The following is a 21,976-nucleotide window of genomic DNA, read 5'->3' on the forward strand; positions in this document are numbered from 1 at the left end:
AGAGAGATTAGAGCTGGAGAGGGCCCTGCAGATCAGAGCCTGGCTGCTCTTCCAGGACCCGTTAATTCCCAGCCACCGCCATGTAAGCGGAACACTAGTGCGCATAAAATAAGGGAAAATAAATAAAATAATGTTAAAGAAAAACACATTTAAACACGGAAGACTCGGCCGTGATCCAGCAGTCTGCTGGGTAGGGATCAAAGGGACTGTAAAGGTTCTCATGTTCACACACACGTTCACAGCGATGTGGACATCGTGTCCAGGGTGGGGGCAACTGACCGAAACAGAATGTGAAATGGCCGCATGGTGGGTCATTATGCAGGTCCCTCCCCTCCTCCCCCCACTTTGGTTTTTTTGAAACAGTGTTTCCCTGTGTAGCCCTGGCTGTCCTGGAACTCACTCTGTAGACCAGACTGGCCTCAAACTCACAGATCCTCCTGCCTCTGCCTCCCGAGTATTGGGATTAAATGTCTGTGCCACCACACTTCATTGCTCAGTCCTAGAGGAGAGGAAAAGTCTGGCACATGCTGCATCCGTGATGAACCCCAAAGACATTCTACTAAATGAAAGAATTCAACCAAAACGGGAATGCTGTTTGCCTCCACTTGTATTATGTGTTTATAGAAAAAGAATGTTTGCCGGTGGCTGAGAGGACGGGGTGTGTAATCAGGTATAAAGTTTCAGATGGGTAAAGCCAGAAGAAGAACATTCTGGAGGCAGGCTGCATAGCAGGTGTGTGTAGTCATATCAAGTGCACTTTGTTCAACCACAGCAAAACCTGTTTGAAGCCAGGGGAGCTATGCAGTAAAACCTCTAGTCCGTCCATTATTAATAGTCATTTTCATTATAAAGGGAAGTGTTTTTTAAAGTATTGTGTGGGTTTTTTAATAGTAATATATTTATTACTACAGAAGAAAGAAAAAAATATACCACATGGCTCTTACCCTGGCTTAGTGTACATTTTGCTTACTTACTTGGGTGTGTTGTGCAGATGGGTGTCAGGTTCACGTTTGTACACGTGTGTGTGAAGATCGTGTGTGTGTGAAGATCGGCCTTGGAGCTGTCCGTGCTGCTTTGAGGAAGGGCCTCCTCCCCTTTGGATCTAGGACTCACCCATTCAGCTCCACGTCTCTCTCTGCTTCTTACACTGGCTTAGCAGCACTGTCCCTGCGCCTGGCTTTTACATGGAGCCGGGGCTGGAACTGACCTGCAGAGCTATTTCCCAACATTGCCTTTCAATTCAAAAATTCCTGTGTCTTTGTAGATACAAGAGGTATAAGTATGTACTATTTGATATTTTGTTACAAGTGGAATAGAACTCCTAAAATTGAAACATTGTGTTTGAGGTAGTAAAATTGAGGCCCAGATCAAATGTAGGAATAAAGTTTTTTTTTTTTTGGAGCTGGGGACCGAACCCAGGGCTTTGTGCTTGCTAGGCAAACGCTCTACCACTGAGCTAAATCCCCAACCACAGAATAAATTTTTTAAAACATTTTTTTGGCATATTCTGTCTACAGGAAAAAGATCCTAAAGAGGAAGGCTCTTTGAAATGTTGGTGCTTCTGGCCCACTGGTTCTCCTTCTAGTGTTTGCTCTAGTTTTGTTTGCAGATTCCCACAAGTGCCCTGGGCATTGACCCTCCCCAGCCACAGACCACCAGGAGCACGCTGCAGTTAGACAATCTAGGTTTAGTCCTTTCCAGAGAGGTACACAGTAGGGACGTACAGGATTGGAGAGTGCGTGGCAGGAAAGATGTTGGTAGTATTGTGGGCTCTGGTGTGATCTGGGTGAGTTCTGCACAAGCAGAGTAGACAGGGTATTGGGTGATCCTGGGCTGGAGAATGGGCCTGGATTAACCCATGGTGAGCTGCAACAGTTGCCCAGAGCAGCCATGAGGGGGGCTGTTTGATATATGTGGGTGCACAGTGACCTTATTTTTTATCCAAGCTTAGATGAAATGTTAAGTGTTCTTGTTTTGTCTTGAGGTGGTGTTTTATACTCTTGTTTGTGCGCAGTGGCGACTGAGTTGGCCTTGCTCTGAGCCCCAGGCTCACCTCAGACAACAGCCTGGCTGCAAATGTCAGCACCTGGCCATTACCTGGGACTGCGTTTTTATTTCTCTTAATAAGAGTCATCTTTAACCTAATACCCAGGTGTACTTTTTCCAAGTATTTTGTTTCAGAAGACTTAGAAAACATCAAGATTAGTGGTAAAGAGGGAGAGGACTGTGTGAGAAACTTGTAGGACACTCGTGCAGATCTGCCCCGAGAAGTGCTGAAAGCACTCTTGGATGCCATTGAACTCGAGGCGGTAAAGCAGTTAAAGTAAGTGGCCTTTGGACACTCCACCAGGAGCGCCTACATATTGATCCTGCATTGTTCAGATCTTATTCCGCATTAAAGGAATTTTTCTCTAACCTGGAATGGCCATACTCACAGACAAAGCCGTGGCCACTAACATTCCATGAATTAGCAAGCTGGCCATGTTCTAAATTTTAAGTTGTGTATGTTGTTTTGCATGATTCTTCGCTTAACAGTTTAATGTCAGCCAATCCTGAACCTCTCAGTTACAGGCTTTGCCAGAGAAAGAAAGTCAGACACACGATTGTTCACTGGCGTCTGATGGTAGCAAAGGAAAGTAGCGCCCTGAGCTAAAATGGAGTGGTCTGGTTAGTAAAGGGCGTGTGTTCAGACAACATCAAGAAAGGGGCTTTTATAACGTGAGCGGTGTTGAGAAGCTGCAGACCAAACAATGAACCAGCTCAGTTCTCAGAATAGCATGTGAAAGTCAACATACACCAAACAGAAGCTATGTGTGTAATCTACACGTGACAATTTCCTTGGTTGCAAGGATTTCAGAAGTTTTCAACTAGTGTTCTCTATGTTTCAGTGTCTTCTTGGCGCTGCTGTTTAGAAAGCTGGTCGGGGAATGAGGTGGTTCCCACCTGTGATTCCAGCAGCAGACGGGAAGGGGGTGCAGGCAGAGGAGGAGGGGGTCAGGGTTATCCTTGGTAATGAAGGAGAAGGAGGTCAGCGTTGGGGCACCTAAGACCCTGTGTCAGTAATGACAGCAGCGTCGGCCCAGACCTTCCTGTAGTAACTCCTATGCATTGCAGGGTCCTGTGAGGGACAGGAGCAGGGCTCACCTTTAGAGCCCAGTACCGTTTGCCACCAGTTCTTGTGACACGTGCACACACGCAATAAGTAAACTAGTCCACTTTAAAAGAAGAATGAGATAGATGGGGCTGGTAAGGTGACCTTCGTGTGACCCCTGGAGCCGTGTGAGAGTGGAAGGAGACACTGACTGCAAAGTTGCCTTCTGACCCCCACGTGTCCACCATGGCTCAGGCACACATCCTACACAGACTGTACACTCCTCACATGTGCACGCCTAAGGAGTGACATGGGGGAGCACTGGTTAGATCTGTGATCCAGCACTTAAGAAGCTGAGGTAGGAAGGTTACGAGTTTGAGCCGAGCCGAGCTGTGTAGTAAGACCCTGTCTCAAATGACCAAGAGAGAGGGTTATCTGTGGTGGTGGCTGCAGGGGCAGCTTTCCTTTACTGAGTCGGACTAACACCAGACACTGCGTGTCACTGTGCCGTGCATTTGGACTGGGGCTCTTATTAAGTTTCCCAAGTCAGGAAACATTGAACTTCACAGGTTTTCAAAGCTAATAAAAGGCAGACCTCAGGTTGGAATCCGGCACGTTGAACCCCCTACATTGCATATCTCCCCTCTAGTAACCCAGAAAGGAGATGACATCATTAAGTGAAAAGGAGTTCAGAACTGAATGACAGTACGCTGCCATAGGTTTTTCTTTTCTTTTTTCTGTTTTTGTATTGTTTTGTTTTGACTTTCAAGACAGCATCTCCCTATGTAGTCCTGGCTGTCTTGGAGCCCTCTCTGTGGACCAGACTGGCCTTGAACTCAGATCTTCCCGCCTCTGCCTCCCAAGTGCTGGGATTAAAGGGGTTGCCGCCACCGCCTGGCATGTGGAGTCTTAATGATAAGCATGTGCTGTGGAAAGTTACAAGGAAATGGAGCTGGTGCTCCGTCATGACAGAGACTGAGCTGAAGTCCCAGATAGCAATCGCCTTTTCTCCTTGCCTCCATACAGACAGGGTCCCTTGGTCCTAGTGTACCGGGTCCAGTCTGTCTCTCTACTTCCTCTGAACTTCACTGCTTATCCGGTCCTACTTGAACATGTTTGTGTGTGGAAGTCAGAGAACAACCTTACAGGAATCAATCTCCCCCCTCCCCCCACCCCCCATCACTTGAGTCCTGGGGATCAACATCAGGTCAGCAAGCTGGTCAGCAGGTTGCTTTGCTTGCGCATCTCTGTGGCCCACATGTCTAAGGTTTTGATTGACATAACACCTCAAGTGTGTTTTGTTGTTAGTGCTAAAATTCTTTGTTGTTTCCCAAAGGGTTTGAGACTGCTTACAATAAGACATAGTTTTGTTTTATTTTACTTCTTTTTATTTTATGAACATTGATGTTTAGCCTCCATGTATATCTGTGTGAGGGCATCTAGTCCCCTGGAACTGAAGTACAGACAGTTGTGAACTGCCGTGCAGGCACCGGGAATTGAACCTGGGTCCTTTGGAAGAGCAGCCAGTGCTCTCCACCGAGCCATGTCTCCAGCCCCTAAATGAGACGTGATTAATGCTGCACATGACAAGAGCTAAGAGGATGACTCAAGCGTGGCGCCCACACCTGTCATCCAGGAGTCCCGAGGCGAGGTGATCAGCAGGATTAGGAGTTCTAGGCTAGCTTATACGGCCTGAGGCCGTCTCAACATTTCAGAACAACGACTTGTAAATATAACACGGAACAGGCTGCCTACTGCAGCCCCACAGTTGGGCGGTAAAGCTGAGTTTCTGAAGCTGGCAAGAGAGGAAACTTCCCAAATTTTATAATTCTTAGGATTTGTCAGATCTGGATTTTGTTTGAAGATTTTGTTTGACAGATTTGTTTGTTTTTTTCCTTTGTTTTCTTGCTTTCTCTTAGGCCAGGTTATCAAAGCCTGGGATATTGGGGTGTCTACCATGAAGAAAGGCGAGATCTGCCATTTATTATGTAAACCAGAATACGCTTACGGCTCTGCTGGCAGCCTCCCGAAAATTCCCTCGAACGCAACTCTCTTTTTCGAGGCAAGTATGTGTGTTGCCGCTGCGTCGGCTGTGCTGTGCTGCGCCGCAGAGCGACACGGAGCTGGGCTTCCGCTGAGAGCTGAGAGCCTGCTCCGGCTTATTTATTTTGGAGCTCGGCTCCTTGAATTGTTTCCCACACACCCAGGGGATGTGCCAGTGCTTTCTTAGAAATGTGTCTCTGGCACAAAATGGGCATATCCAAACAAACAAAAGACGCAGATGTAGAAGTAAAAGTTCTGGTCAGCAGAGGAAGTAAGACATACTCCAAGCTGACAGGCCGGAAATGGTGGTGGGGAGTGTTAAGTTGTGAAGGTTTACGACTGTCTCCTCAAATCCATCAGGATCAGTGAGTGTTGGTGCACTGTTTACTGTGTTGAATTAATTACACATAATTGGCCAAACTGGATCTTTATCTAACATGGTGAAAAGCTCATCTCAGTCGGTTGAAGGCCAGATTCTTAAATCTTAAGGTGGAAACGCCACAAATCTGGGTGGGAAACGGGTGTCCTGCGAGTCAGCCAAGATTGTTCTGTGCCAGCACCTTGTACTTCTGGCCTCTGGCCCACAAGGCAGTTGTCCTAGTATTTCCTGTCTGTCTTTGCACTGCAGCCCCACAGGATGAAGTCCTAGACGGTGTCATTACACCGAGTTCTCTCCAAGCCGTGTGCATCAAGATGTAGTTTAAAGTTCTATAAAATACCCGTCTGTTAAACTGGCTTCATCTTTGCCGTTCTAGATTGAACTCCTTGACTTCAAAGGCGAGGATCTGTTTGAAGATTCAGGCATTATCCGGAGAATCAAACGAAAAGGAGAGGGCTACTCAAACCCCAATGAAGGAGCCACGGTGGAAGGTGAGCAGTGAGGACTGCGGGAGCCGCTCCCTCCCTGAGGAGGAAGTCGTTAGACTCTCTACAGGAAGAAGAGAGGCGATCTAAACAACTAGAGTGGTTGTCTTAACTTTGGCATGTACATACGTGTCACTCGGGTTTGTTCTGGAACAAAGATGAGCTCAGACAGGAGCAGGGGAGACTGGGGTCTAAGGCTAGCTGGACCTCTGCGCCCTCACCCCTTCCCAGACTGAGGCCGTGCTGGGGTTCTTGGTTTCAGAGGCTCCACTGACAGCCCCAAAACACCCTCAGTGGGTGAAAATTGCAAGGATTAGAGAGAGCTGTAACAGCCACTTAAAAACTTACTCGTAATATGGTTTCATCTTTTATTATGAAAAATTCAAATCTACACAGCAGTTTCTTTCCTGTGCTGTGGGAACTCCCCCAGAGTCAGTGATTCATAATATTCTGTTCTGTTTGATTGATTTGACAGAGCGTTTGTTGAGAGCAGGAGGTTAGCGCCATCCCTGTCCCACTCCCGTTAGAACACCACGCTTTAGGTGTGTCTCATGCGTGTAGGGACTAGATGGAGCTTTTAGAGAATGGCCTGTGGGTGGCGCTGTGCCCTCTTTAGTACTTCATCTCCACCTCCACCATCACCACCTCCTCCTCCACCTCCACCATCACCACCCCCACCTCCTCCACCTCCACCACCACTACGACCCCAACTTCTACTGGTGAGTGCTGGGCGAGGGTGGTGCCTCCTGTGTTTCTCTCTGTGAAGCTATTCTTCGTAAGCGCTGAGTGAGGCAGGAAAAGGAGTGCTGGGAGGCCACCAACCTTCACACGGCCAATGCACTAGCAAGGTTCCGTACAGCGGTCATTACTGTGTGTGTGATTTATAGCTCTATGTTGTGTTCCACTGCAAGGAATATCTGTCTCTTCTCCCTCCCTGTGTTGATTTTGCTGTTTAGTTTGTCAGCACACACTAGGGGGATTGTCTTTTCCAGTAAAATGCTTTCCCTTGCTGCTTGGATTGCCCCAGTGCTGACCGTGGAGAGTGTCCTCCCTCCCATGGGCTCTGTTCACCGTGTCACTGCCTTGCTTGTTGTTTGTAGAGAACACTGTTAGCTGCTTTCACTTTGTCTCCTCACTCTATGTTGCTGTGAGATGCTCTAAGATCACTTGAAAATCCTGCTGCCCCAGGCCTGGGATCATCCCTTTCACCAAGGGGCTGTTTCCTGCCCCTGGAAAATAGCATCTAGACACTGTCAAGTGCTCGTGTGTATTTGTGTGGTGGGACTTCATGCTCCTGGAGCTGGGTAGTGTACTTCAGAAGTGTAGACAAGCATTTGCACAGGGCTCTGTATCAGCCACATGTGTATTTAAAACATTGAGTACTGGGCAGAGCAGGTAAGAGCACTGGCTGCTTCCTCAGAGACCGACGTTCAGTTCCCAGCATGTTCATGGCGGCTCACAACTGTATAACTCCAGGCCCGGGGAATCTTAAGCCCTGCTCTGGCCTCTGAGGGCAATAGGCACACATGTGGTACACAGATATACACGCAAGCAGAATGCTCATACATGTAACAATTTTTACAGTGCCATATACGTACAGCGCCACTCAGCACCACAGTTGGTTCTCCTTTGCTCATCTGGGACTTCTCTCTGCAGCATAGTCACAGTTAGTTTACGTCTGCAGGCCCAGCTGTGTGTCAGGTCGCCCGCCCATTGTGGTAAATACCAAGAGATTCTGGGTTTCTGGGTAAAACGGAATGGTCAGGCCTGGGCTACATTTGGACTTTGGAGGTCTTAGTCTGAACTATGGAGTCTTGCGATTACTCCCTTGAGCATCTGGTTGTCTTGTATGTAAATGAGGCTGATTTTCCAGTTTGATTGTGATAGCTGTGGCACGGGGTCCCTCCGATGTGACAGGCTTTCCCTTCTATCCCTGTGCTGTGTTCATAACTTGTGTGCTTCCTTCACCTGGGCTTAAGGAAGGAATCCTGACACCGTCTGTTTCCTGCACCAATCCCTGGTGAATCTGTGTCTAGTGATAGTCTCCGTCTTGGTGTGTTTCTTCTCAGTGGTGGTCGGCTGTGTTTTTGCGTGAGTGGCTGGTTGGAAGGCTGTACACCATCATCTGCTGCTGCTTTTCACATTGTGACATTTTTTTTTTCTCAAAACAGTGTGTTTTTGTTTTTTGTTTTTTTTTTCTTTTTTCTTTTTTTCGGAGCTGGGGACCGAACCCAGGACCTTGCGCTTCCTAGGCAAGTGCTCTACCACTGAGCCAAATCCCCAACCCCATCAGTGTGCTTTTTACTCTTATCAAAATTCTCATTTTTACAAATCAGTCGCAGCTTCTCCTGTGCTTTTTCTTGCCAGGTAAAATGACTGTCGTACTGCTTGTGTTCTGTGTTGCCCTTTTCCGTCATAGAGAAGGCAGTGTGCTCTGAGGGCTCTAGGGGGCGTGGTCGTGAGGACTGACACTTGCATCATCACACTTGTGTATTCGCTTGCCCTGGCTGCATCGCCACTCGAAAGCTTTGCAGTCAAAGACCATCTAGCTGCGCTGAAGCAGGGCTCTGAGTAGCTCCCGTCCCTCTGCTGCGAGCTCCTATTTTGGGTTTCAGATCAGTGGTGTTGGAGGTGGGAACTGACCACAGCAGCATCGTGGGCTCCTGGACTCTTTGGCCCCAGGCTTTCAGCTCCTTTTGAACAGAGCTGCAGGGCATGGTGCTTTCAGAGCAGAGTTTCAACTGAAATCTCCCGGTCCCTCCCTCCTAACCAGATGAAATGCTATAGGTAGAGAGGGAGGGAGGTACTCGAGGTGATGCATACCCTGAAACCCAGCACTCTGGAGGCTGCAGTTGGAGAATCTGTGAGTTCAAGACCAGCTTGGTCTGCTAGTGAGTTCCAGGACAGCCAGAGCTACACAGTGAGACTCTGTCTCAAAACAGTGAGAAGAGAGAGACAGAGAAATGTATTAGACATGGGAGCTTATGAAATGCATACATACATGGGCTTAGCCGGATGGAGACTGCGTTCTGTAATTCCAGCCTGAAGCAGGCGCTGAGGAGACCTCTGTGGAGGTACACGCCGTTCTTAGCAAGTGCAGGCAGAACCCCAGGCTCGCAGTCAGCGGGTGCAAGGGAGCCAAAGCAGGCTATGGGGAGTCATCAGGGCTGCTATCAGACAGTATGGGGCAGCCACACCAGTAAGCCGCTCTACTGCACCGCCCTCAGCCTTACCTAGTGAGAGCTATCTCAGTGCCCAAGCCTCCAGCCCGTTAGTAAGTCTCAAAGGAGAGACTGGCAGAGGCAAATATTTTAAACTCCCCAGTGACTCCAGTTTGCAGCCAAGGTCTGGAAATGAACTGCCTGAGGATCTGTCTCGTGATTTCTGCTCAAAAGCTAAAGCCTGGCTCCAGAGTGCAGCAGGGGCAACTCAGAGGCTGCAGGTGTCGGCCTTGGGCTGCAGAGCAGGAGTACACAGTGTCCTGGAAATTCTCAGGCATGTTCTGGGCGTGGCAGCGCTCCACAGTGGTGAATAATGCTGTGAGGAGTTCTGTCTCTGGAAGGTAGAGCCGTACACCAGCAGTCAGGTAGGGCATCCCCAGCCTGTGTGTATAGCCTAAATACATAAGAAATCTTGACCTGTCTCCTTCACAATCACCCTGTTGGGAAGAAGCTGTCATGTTGCCTGCTTAGGATGTCAGTGCCAGGTAGCTGCAGTCCTTTGAACATCTTCAGGTGTATGTGTACAGACGGCAAGGATTGGTCAGCAAGTGTGAGAAGATATAGGGCAGATAAAACCGCAGATACAGGGGTTGGGGATTTAGCTCAGTGGTAGAGCGCTTGCCTAGCAAACGCAAGGCCCTGGGTTCGGTCCCCAACCCCAAAAAAAAAAAAGAGGAAAAAAAAAAAAAAAAAACCGCAGATACAGAGAGCGGGAACACAGAAGTAGTTAAAAACTAACAAAGCCAAAATCCTGTCCAGACATCTCTGAAAATGGAAAGGAGATAAGGAAGTCTGGAAGCTGGTGTGCGTCAACACTGTGCATTTCCGTGTGCATTAACACTGAAACTCCGTAAGAGCCGGAGTGAGGTGGGCAGTGCCTCTCACCCACGCTCGTGAGCTGAGCAGTGGGCAAGGGAGGAAGACCGGTGTGGGGACCAGTGAAGAGGAAGGAGGGGGGAGTAAGGGTCGTCTTGTCAGTCATGGGACAGAAGATCTGCAGAGCAGGGTGTGTGGAGACTTGCACAGGGCAGGTGGCAGTGGAATATGCTAGAAAAATATCCAGGCCAGCAAACAAAACACTTGAGGACTGGAGCCTAATGCCTGGCACCCATGTTGGGTGACACACAACCATAACCCCAGTTGCAGGACAGCTGATGCCCTCTTACGCCCCCAAGGCCTCTGTACACAGGTGCACATACACGCACTGCACACATGGTGCTGAGCTCACTGGCCATCTGGTCTAGTCAAATCAGAGTGTGTGAGGGACCCTGTTTTAAAAAAATAAGGTGGGGGTTGGGGATTTGGCTCAGTGGTAGAGCGCTTGCCTAGGAAGCGCAAGGTCCTGGGTTCGGTCCCCAGCCCCGGGTAAAAAAAAAAAAAAAAAAATAAGGTGGAGCCTAACACAGTGGCACCTGTCTTTGATGTCACTGGGAAGCAGAGGCAGGTGGATCTCTGTGAGTTTAGGGATAGCCAGGGATGCATGCATGCATGCATGCATGAATGAATGAATGAATGAATGAATGAATGAATGAATGACAGCAGTCAAAGGCACCAGGACTCATAAAGTCAAAGCAACATGGTCAGGCTGTTTGTTCCCTGCACATGAAGGAAGGCACACATACATGAAATTGAGGTAGAGTAAAGGCTTCATGTATGTTTATGTATGTCACACTAATGTCCGAAAGTGTTGTGTTCTGTTGTTCAATTGCCTTTCACATACTGAGTGATGGCAGCACACGACCACAGGACGAAGTCACGGGGTTGGTTTGGTTTTTTATTTAGTTGTTTTGGTTTGGTTTGGTTTTGGTTTTGAGACAGGGTTTCTCTGTAGCCCTGGCTGCCCTGGAGCTCAACTCTGTACACCAGGCTGGCCTCAGACTCACAGAGATCCACCTGCCTCTGCCTACCAAACACTGGGATTAAGGTGTGTGCCACCATCGCCCAGCAAAGTCAGGGGTTTTTAAGCCATTCGTTACGTCTCAGAAAGCAGCACCGTGCTTCTCAGTCTAAGTGTGCAGTGTTCTCTCCCCTGTGTTTCAGATGTAGGTAGCTCCTTTCTCTAGAATGTATCTCCAGGTCTTCAAGTGGGGTCAAATCATAATAAAAAATACAACAAACCAGTAATGCATGGTACATTTTAGGATCGTGTACAAAACAAAAGCTCTGGGTCAGTGGTGCGTTTGATAGCCTCCTGGAGTGGTTACAATCAGAGGACAAACAAAACAAAAGCTAGGTGTGGTGGCATACACGTTTAGGACCAGATGCTGCTGGATGTCAAGTTCAAGGCCAGCCTGGCCTATAGAGTGAGTTCCAGGACAGCAAGGATTATACAGAGAAACCCTGTCTCCAAAAAACAAAAGTGAATAAATAAGGGTGCAACTGATAGATTCAGAAAGGAAAATTGCCACTGTTTGCTTAAAAGCCCTGTCTGTCTTCTGATTGGTCATAAAGAAAATACGTACTGGGGTCCTGAGCTGTGGTGTGCAAAGGTGTGCAGAGTTCCAGCCTGCCCTGCTGGCCTCTTCCTTGTACTGTGAGGGACATAAAATGCATTCTTACAGGGACCCTCAACTGTTTGGTGGAGGGCGACTCCCTACCAGTGTAGAGGAATGGCCCTGTGTGTCGCTCCTGAGGTCATCACACCCACACCTAATGCACGGCTTGCCTGTGGGCAGACAAATGAATGCCAGCTCTGTCAGATGCTTTCAGGTAGAGCTTAGCCTCTTTTTTCTTTACAATTTAAAAAAAAAAAAATGTGTGTTTTGCCTCCATGTATATCTATCTATACATGCATGCCTGGTGCCTGAGGAGGCCAGAAGAGGCGTCATATCCCCTGGAACTGGGCTTATGAGCAGTTGTGACACACGTGGCTGCTGGGAACTGAATCCCAGGTCCTCTCCAAGAGCAACCATGCTAACACTTAACAGCCAGGCCATCGGTCTAGTCCTTTGTTTTCTTCAGAAACAAGGTCTCATGCCACTAAGGCTGGCCTTGAAATACTGGTCCTCTGGCCTCTCTGCCTCTTGAGTCACATGGTCATCAGATTTCCCCCAAATTGCCCATCCCACTGTGCCCACTCTTAATTCTTGGTTCTTTTGTGTGGTTGGGAGTCAGACCTAGTGATCTGAGAGTCTGGAGTAAGCACTCCTCCCCTCAGTCATCGCACAAGGCCTGAGCTGCTGCTGTTTTCCTTGTTTGCTTGAGATCAGGGCTCACTGGGTAGCTCTCAACCTCTTGCCTCTGCCTGCCAAATGCCACCACACTTGTCTTATCCTAGCAGTTTCAGGCTAGCCGGTGTCACCTCGCCATAGATGGAGAGAGAGCCCAAGCGCCCCACAGCCAGAGTTGTTAGGTGGCAGAATGGGACTGGTTAGTTTCGAGGTGTGCTGCGCGGTTGTAAAGGGAAGAACCGAAGATCATAACTGCCATTCTTGTAGGCAGGGCCCTGCCTGCCCTGGGCCTGGGCTAGGGTCCACCTCACAGTGGTCCTTCCCCTGAATTAGAACAGAGTGGTGCGGAGCAGGCTGTATGCGGGAGATCTGAGCCGAGGCCTGAGGGGAGTGGTGTCCTTGTGGTCAGTGGTTAATGTGCCTCACTGCTGCTTTAGAAGAGTCTGCGTACCTCCTCGGGGCTCGTAACATCCACTCCCCTGGAAACCCTTGCCCAGTGTGATTGACTGGCCACAACCTGGTTTTCTCTAGCCAGATGACCAGTCTTTTCTAGTAGCAATGCTGTTACAACACTGTCATTCAGATCCTATGACCCAGTCATTGTTTGGGGACAGCGCAAAGCTATCAGACGCCAGCTGCTATAATTAGAGAAGAGAAAGCAGACACTCACCGAGCTAACGTCTTAGGCTCTGGCGGTCACAGCATTAAAAAGTTCTACAGCCCTCGTCCTCAGTTTTGCTTCCTGAAATACAAGCTGTACAGTTTGGGGCTCCTTGCATTCCAGTTTTTGTTACTGCTGTATCCCCCCCCATTTTAATCGGAGAACAAATTGCTGTCAGCACACCGAGTTCATGTGCCAGCCACATTCAGAACAGGGTGTTCTGTGCTCTTCAAAACAAAATTGCTCTAGGGCAGTAAGAGAACAATAAGTCAGAGCTGCAGTTTAAATGATGTTTTGCAGTGACCAGGCTCACTTGATGTGGTTACACTCTGGATTGCACAGCTAAATGTGGGTAATTTGGTTTGGTTTGACTTTGTGGGGTTTGCTGGAGGACCCCCTTTCAGGTTACGTAGACTTTTAAGTCAAGAGAAATATTGCCACTTTTAAACTTGTTTATTTCTCTTTACCAAAATCCCCTAAGTAGAAGCATCCTGTATGCATTCTGTTCACTTGGAGAACATCGCAGATCACTACTTCCTGTAAATCATGCTGGATGACATTAGCAACAGACCTCCCGAGCCCTAGAGGCTGAGCTCCCGAGTGAGTCATGGTGGCTTGTATTAAATATTTATGAAATGAGTATTTGTACTATGGAATACAAAGTCAGAAGCACCCACAGGTCTTCCAGAGACAGAGCTGAGGAAATGGGTTCCTAGGAACTGGGCGCCTCTGCATATATCAGCTCAGGGCAAGTTCTCAGTGTGCAGCAGAAGCCTGCCAAGGCCCTGTGCTGTGAGTCCTGTCAGCAACCTCGAGGACTTGTCACATGTGTTCAGAATAAATGCTCAGCCTGTGCTGACCTTTCCCCCTGTAATGGGGAGAATCCCCAGCTGCGTTTACTGTGCTCTGATTCTGCATTTTTTTTATTAGATATATTTCTTTACTTATATTTCAAATGTTATTCCCCTTCCCCGTTTCCTGTCCATAAGTCCCCATCCCCTTCCCTCCCCCTCTCCCATACAAGTATTCCCCCCCATACATCCCCCTTACTGCCCCCCACCCCATATTCCCCTGCACTGATCCTGCATTTTCCCGGACATCACATTTCCTCGTGTTCTGAGGTGGTTCGTGCATGTATGTGTGAGGTGAAGCATATGTGGGGATGTCACCTAAGACTTAACTTGTAGCATTATGTATGTGAGTGTGCACATAGAGCTGAGAGGAAAGGATTCTCTTCCTCGACCATCTGAGGCCCAGGTAATGAGGCTGGGACATCAGGTGGAGACAGGCAAGCTCGGGCTGCCGATCTTCCAGACACAGTGGGACAACTTAAAATTGCCTGCAACGCCAGGATCTGGGCATCCGATGCCCTCTTCTGGCCTCTGGGCGCCTGTACATACATAGCATGTAGTCAAACAAACACACATAAATTAGCAAAACATTTTCTTTTCTTTTTAGATTTTATTTTATGTGTATGCGTTTTTTGTCTGAATGTATGCGTGACTGTGCCCATGGAAGCCAAAAGAGGACCTTAGGTCGCAGGAGCTGGAGGTACAGCAGTTATGAGCTTCCGTACCCGAGCTGGGAATTGAACCCTGCTCCTGGGAGGAAGAGCAGCAGGTTCTCCACCCCGAGCCGTCTCCAGCCCCACGTTTGCTCTCCTGCGCTGCCTTTGTTGCATCCAACTTCCTAGTTATTTTTTGCTTCCTTCCAACCTTCATCTTTCCTGCACACAGCGATGGCTTAGCACGCGGAAAGAGAATGTCTGAACTCACAGACTGGGAATCTCACTAAGACTCCTAATAATACTTGGACGTACTATGTGTGTAAGCGTCCACTCTGCAAATCAGTCTAGAAACTGACGTATAATCGGGGATCCTTTGCAGAAGTCTCTGGACTTCCTGTTTTGAAAACACATTTCAGATTTGATCAACCAAAAGCCACAACAAATGTAGTGATAACCTCCTCCCTACTAAAGGCACTCATTCCACTGTAGTGAGGAAGGTGATGGTCTGGCAGCAAACCTCAGAATCCTCTCCCCTCAAAAGTCTATTAAGTTGTAAGCACCTAGGGTGATAAATCTCAATATTAAAGAGGCTGTTACACGGCTGGGGCAGGAGTTCCCAGGCTCGTGGACAATTTCAATTTCTTGGACAAATTTAAAAACAATAGTTATGGGGTTGGGGATTTAGCTCAGTGGTAGAGCGTTTGCCTAGCAAGAGCAAGGCCCTGGGTTCGGTCCCCAGCTCCAAAAAAAAGAAAAGAAAAAAAAAAAGTAGTTACATGCATTTATAGTTTTCTTTGCTTGATTCTTACATGCATATTTATTTATTGTGGTTGTTGGGACTGAGCTCTGTACATGCTAGGCAGGTCCTCTAGCACCAAGGTACACCCATCAGCCCTACCTCTCCTTTTACTCTTTATTCTGAGGCAGGCTGTGGCTGTCTGAGACCCTGGACTTGCTGGCCTGAGTCAGGCTCAGCTTAGACACCTAACATAAGAGCCAGCAGACGCCCCTCTTACGCCACAGAGAATAGCATAAGCCTCAGGCATGCGCCCAAACCCCTGATGTGCACACTTTAAGACAGGCTGTTGGCAGCATGTACTGACCGCTGGGTGCCGCTGTGCCGTATGCAGCCTGCCTTGGTTTGGTTTTGGTTTCATATGTATGCGGGGGGGGGGGCCTGTAAGTTGGCTATCTTACTTAGAACATTCCAAAAGTGAATATAATTTGTGGAAGCCGTCGTATAAATGGGTATGTCTATGAAACCAGCGGCAGTAAGCCATCTGAGAGCTGGGCTGCTGTAGCCTTTGTCTTGAAAGAGCTGACTTAGGATTTGAGTTGGCAGCATAGGAACAGCCAAGATGGTATCGGTCCTAGCTTTACATGCGACTCTGAGGCCCTGGTGTGTAGCTCACGGCTGTTTATCTTCCAGAGTTTCTCTCACTTCTCAGACTTAGGCTAATGGTGATCTGATCAAATGATCAGTCAGGAATTAGCTTTGAAGCTCGTTTCCACGACCAAGCAGAATCATAGACTTTGAGGCTTTAAGAGACTGTCAAGGTCAGGTAGTAGAGCAGATTAAGTGGATATTAGATGGCTTGGAAGATGGTGGTTCTCCTTGGACACAGCATCCATGTTTAAAACAGGGTGGTCTCTCAAGACTAAGGCAAATTATTGACCCAAAATCAGTCACGCAGCCTTGTCAAGAAGTATCTTAGCAAGTTACTAGATCTGAGGTAGAAACCATGGTGCTATTGAACTGTCCCACAAACCATTCATCTTTCATACTGAATAAAAGAACTAATTGAAAAGTCAGGTAGCAGGCTGGAGAGATGGCTCAAAGGTTAAGAGTACTGACTGCTCTTCCAGAGGTCCTGAGTTCAATTCCCAGCAACCACATGGTGGCTCACAACCTTCTGTAATAGGACCTGATGCCCTCTTCTGGTGTGTCTGAAGACAGCTACAGTGTACTCATATAAATTAAATTAAATTCATCTTTTTTAAAAAAAGAAAAAAGAAAAGTCAGGTAGCATTGGTATTAGAAGGAGTTTGGGCTGGGGGTCGATCAGTGCACAAGTCCCTGGACTCAGTCTCCACCACCTCACAAAAGGATTGGAGAAGGAAGGCGTGGTGCGTGCCTATAGTGCTAACACACTTGGAACACAGGGCAGGAAGAGTTTGGGGCAGCCTGAGCTACTATGTAGAAAGAGCGTATGACCTTCATCTAACATGTATGCAGTATTGGAGAACTAGCATTGAGTCCTAGGCTATATTTCTTGTTTATGTACTTTTGCCCAGCATCTCAAACCAAAATACTGTTAGAGATGGCTAAGCCATTGTAGATATTCAATACTAGATATATGGCATTCTCCTAATGGTGTGTTTAAATGAGCCAGTGGATCTTAACCCTGTGTCACAGGTAAGAAAATTAGAAAGGATACATTTAACTTAAACTGGAAAAAATACTTTTCCACTTAACTTAAAATGGAAAACAAACCTTTCAGACTAGGTGGGCAGAGCTTCCGGAAGACACTGTGTGTCTTATGAACCGTAGGGGAAATGGTGTTACTGCACCACTGTGAGCCAGTCATTTGACAGGCGGGGCTGAGGGGTAGCGTGTGACTGTCCCATGTCTTCCCCTTAGTCCACCTGGAAGGCTGCTGTGCTGGAAGGGTGTTTGACTGCCGGGATGTGGTGTTCGTCGTTGGCGAAGGAGAAGACCACGACATTCCAATTGGGATCGACAAAGCCCTGGAGAAGATGCAGAGGGAAGAGCAGTGCATTTTGTATCTTGGACCACGGTAAGAAGCCCGTTTCAGTGCTCGGTGAGGCTGTCTGAAGGCCACGGACTGCTCACCCGCTCTCGCTCGCTCTCACGCTTTGATTCGCTGTTGGGCTATAGTCTGGAGTTTGGGGCCTCATCCCGCCAGAGAAGCTTACAAGTGAGTTGGCTCAGCTGAAGTATGTTTAAGAACAGGACAGTCCGTCTCCCTGGGTTTGATTTGTCAGCTGCCAGGATGCCACCTCAGCAGGGCTTGGCTCTTTCCTCTGACGCCTCGCTCCCCTCGTCTCTGAACTCATCAGAAGGGTGTTGGGAATCGCAGTGATGCATGGCTTACTACCACTTGAATCCATGCCACATTCTTATGTGGAGTCCCTGAAGGAAGAAAGCCAGCTTTTCTTCCTGGATCTAAAGGCAGCGGGGATGACTCATTTTTGCCTAACTTTTTCCCGTCATAAGGATGGCCATTAGCACTGCCAACTTAGAGCCATCCGGCGTGACAGTCTCCTGTGAGAACACGCTTCCTATTATTTTTAGATCTAAAATTATACTATAAATTCAACTCTTCTATCTTGAGAAATGGGCCCCTGGGAGGATGCAGGAGTGCGCCTGCGTGCAAATGCATCTCCTTGCTCAGAGTGGCCTCCCAGGTGGCACTGCACGCGGTGGCCTCTGCTAGGATTCTGAGAGTCTGGGCTGCACTCACCGGTCGGAATTCAATGCTTTTGTCCTGTCCTTTGCCTTGGAGGGTTTGCTGCAGTTCACTCTGCAATGAAGCTGTTTCTTTTTCATTGAAAGAGCTGCTCTCACTTACATAGTGGGCTCTCCATAACCTGCAGTTCCGAGTCTTTTTTTCTTTGAGATGTACTCTCACTATGTAGCCCTGACTGCCCTAAAACTCAATATGTAGACCAGGCTGGCCTTGAACTCAGAGATCTGCATGCCTCTGACTTCAGGTGCTGGAATTAAAGTTTTCTAATCATGTTTAATCTTCCATTCCAAAATTATAGTAGTGCCACACTCTAGTGTCTAAGGTCTGGTCTCACAGGTCACCTCTGTAAAGATGATTCTGTAAAGTCCGAATGTAGAAACACATGACCCAGATCTTTAAGCCTTAACCTCCCCAGTAGACCGTTCGGAGAGCAGACGCCCCAACTTTAACAGCAAAGCGAATCACAGTGCGTCCTGTTTATTGGTGCGGCTAGTTCTTTGCTGGTGTACGATTAGCCGTTCGTGGCTGAGTTCTGCTTTCTGCAGCCTGCCAGTGGTGCACCTGAGCAAGTCACCTAACTCCCCCAAGCCTTGCAGAGTTGCAGAGGCCCAAGTGGAGGGAGTAATGAGGCAAATCTCTTAGCACACGGCCCGCCCTGCCCATTAGCTGTTACAGTTTTCAAATCTTTTCAGACATAAAAGACATCCGTTCTCCTCGTGTGAGTGCATATATGTTAGTGTATCTCCAAGGCATAAAAGACGTAAAAGACACCTGTCGCGCCCACCTCAGCCAGCAAGGAAGACGCAACACTGTCGGATTCTTCTCAACAGCCTTTATTGCAGGACCACCTCATTGTTGATACGGGGACCTCGAGCAGCAAAGGTGCTCGCCTTATATACATAATAGGCTATGGTTGTATACTTGTCCTCCAGGGATTGGTGGAGCATGAAGCACCTCATTAGCATGATATCGCCCCGGCCTGGTAGGTGCCAGAGGCATGCCAACACATGAGCTGCACGGGTGTTTACCACAATCGAGTACCGGATGTCGACGCCATCTTTTTAGACCACACCGCTCCCTACAGACACCCGTTCTCCTAGTGTGAGCACATACGTATTAGTGTATCTCCAAGGCATTGTTCTCCTAGTGTGAGCACATACGTATTAGTGTATCTCCAAGGCATTGTTGTTCTCCTAGTGTGAGCGCATATGTATTAGTGTATCTCCAAGGCATTGTTGTTCTCCTAGTGTGAGCGCATATGTATTAGTGTATCTCCAAGGCATTGTTGTTCTCCTAGTGTGAGCGCATATGTATTAGTGTATCTCCAAGGCATTGTTGTTCTCCTAGTGTGAGCACATACGTATTAGTGTATCTCCAAGGCATTGTTGGCACGTCAGGTTCTGCCAGTTCGTCCTGTGCAGTGCTTTCCCTGCTGTCTCACATGCTTGCGCCATGCTGTCCGTGTAGATAGAGCATCCCTGTGCACCAAGAGTGGTTTGTGTGCATACCACACATTGACTTGTCCTAGTTGGAGGCCTGAGTGAGTCAGGGTTGCTGTAAAATGCAGATGGAGTTTGTACTCAGTGTCTGCTGTGTTTCCACCCTTCCCCCACTGCACCCTCACGTCTTGCCGACATCCGTAGACTCCTCGGCAGGGCATTTTCATAAGAAATTAATAAAGGATCCAAGTTTCTCTCTCCCTGGAACACCATCTTTTCTTGGTAGTGTTCTTTAAAACATTGGGGCAAGGGTCACACGCCCTTCGAGGCCTTGCACCCTCAGGGATTTTTTTTCTCAATTTTTAAAAATTTGCTGTTCTCCTCAGATAAACAACTAAATGTTGTGACTGGTTTCTGTTTACGTTAAGTCTGATAACTTTAACTCTTCCCTTCGTCTCTCTTTATGCCTGATTTGTAACAGACAAGGCACAGGCTAATTAGGAGCCGTGTGTCGCAGCTTTAGTTTCCTCAGAGCAGTAAGGTCTGAGCTTGTTCTTGCCTCCGTGTGACCTCTCAGGAAGCATATGTCTCTGGCCTCAGCTCTCTCATCTGTCAGGAGTGAGGGCATTCACGTGCTGCTGTGCACGGCAGGGCTGTCCCTCCCTCCACGCCTTGTGTGGAGCTGCCCTCCAAGGCAGCTGCTGTCAGGGGCGCTGACTCTGGACTCCATTTCTGATGATTTAGTTTTCAGTCAGGCCCAACTTTGCCCAGCATAAGTCAGGCATCTTTGTGTTAACACAAGTCAGGCTAGCGGTTCCCAGAAGGGATGGCTGTGCACCCAGGTCTTTCCTGGGAGATGTGTTCCTCCAGTCTTGACAGAAGTACTTTGTTTTATCCAGGAGAGATGGTACAAATAGTCTTCTCTAATCTCTACTTCCACTGGTTAATAGCCAGGCTGTGCCTCTTCTAGGCCAGTCCCACATTCTCCTTACCCAGTCCCGTACCACCCCCCGTACCCCCATGGTGGAACTTTTAGACAGATTTAACGTCCTTGATACTGTGGATGTTTTGTGGTGGATTTTGGTTGTGGCAGAAAAGGATTGCCCTTGTCCCATAAGGATGTGCAGTAATATTTCTGACTCCTACCTGCCATCCAGTAGCAATTCTAGGCATTGCTAAATGTTCCCCTGATAAAGAAAGGTTAAAGTCAGTCCAGGTAAGTGACATGGTTCCAAAGTGATGCCAGGTCATCTGTCACATTCTTCCCTACTTAGCAGAGACTGCCAATGACAACATGCTTTCAGCAACAGACTTACAAAGTGCCTACCTGTCTGCCTCCTTCGCAGTGAGAGACCATTCTTATTTACAACAGGCAATGTACACACACACACTCTCACACACTCACACACATACTCACACACACTCTCACACACTCACTCTCAAACACACACACACTCACTCACTCTCCGGGGATGTGCACCGTTTCCTCTAGTCCTCTGCTGGCGACAGCCTGTGTGCGGTGGTACAGCTGCCACACTCAGTTCTTCCCAGGCATCTGTGCGCCTCTGCTCCAGCTGCGCCTTTTCTTGTGTAACAATGGAGGTGAGAAAGGAAGCGGATTTTCCTGGAAAGTTCAAAGGAGAGGTAGAGCAGTAGCAAGTGCAGCATGGTATGCGTTCTCTCCCACCTCCTTAGCCCCAGAGAAGGCCAGGGCAGGGCATTGTAGTTCCCACCCAGTTCGACACCTTCCAAACCAGGGCCTGAAGTCTGAGCTAACGGGACCGTTTCTGCCATTTCACATTTCAAGAGTTGTTTGGCCCACGGCAGATAAACAAGCTTAGTGTCCAGTAAACTCCTTGCTCTTGTGCTGACAGTTGATCTCCTTTTTCTAACCTTTTGGGTTTTATGACAGTTTCTATTTGTATGTAACCTTGGCTATCCTGGAACTCACACAAATCGGCCTGTCTCTGCCCCCAGTACTGGGAATACAGATGCGTGCCACTGTTCCCAGTTGGGGCATTGTTCTAGATGCTGGGAGACACCAAAGCAGACGGACAGAGCTCCATGCGACCTGTTCTGGCAGATGACATCTGATTTGAACTAGTGCCCCAGAACAAGGTTGGAAGAGCTATGTGTGGTGGGTACTCCAGGAAACCAGGACCCAGGAGGCTGCAGCCAGAGGATTGCCACAAGTTCAAGGACAGCCTGGGCTACATAGCAAGACCCTGACCCTTACAATGACATTTGCGTAACCTTGGGTTTTATTTGGTCTTCTTTTTTTTTTTTTTAACTAATATGTTTTGGCTGAAGGGTATTTACTGCATCTGAAGCAGGATAGCCACAGAAGTATAAGCTAGCATCTGAGTGAGGGCTGGGTTTGACTGTGTGTTGTCTCTGGTTGTCAGTGTGCCTGTGCCTTTTCTTTTTTTCTATTTTTTCTATTTTTCGGAGCTGGGGACCGAACCCAGGGCCTTACGCTTGCTAGGCAA

At 48.2% G+C, this 21,976-nt stretch overlaps 1 protein-coding gene across 1 annotated transcript in view; it reads left to right on the forward strand.

The window, feature by feature from the left end:
* Fkbp5 (FKBP prolyl isomerase 5) overlaps nt 1–21,976 on the forward strand; it is a 42,161-nt gene that overhangs the window by 6,471 nt on the left and 13,714 nt on the right. The window contains exons 3-5 of the mRNA XM_032888564.1: nt 5,011–5,153; nt 5,890–6,004; nt 17,199–17,355. Of these exons, the coding sequence (XP_032744455.1) occupies nt 5,011–5,153; nt 5,890–6,004; nt 17,199–17,355 (415 nt within the window). The remainder of the gene's footprint in view (nt 1–5,010; nt 5,154–5,889; nt 6,005–17,198; nt 17,356–21,976) is intronic.

This window comes from Rattus rattus, chromosome 18, assembly GCF_011064425.1.
Source record: "Rattus rattus isolate New Zealand chromosome 18, Rrattus_CSIRO_v1, whole genome shotgun sequence".
NCBI classification, from domain to species: Eukaryota; Metazoa; Chordata; class Mammalia; order Rodentia; family Muridae; genus Rattus; species Rattus rattus.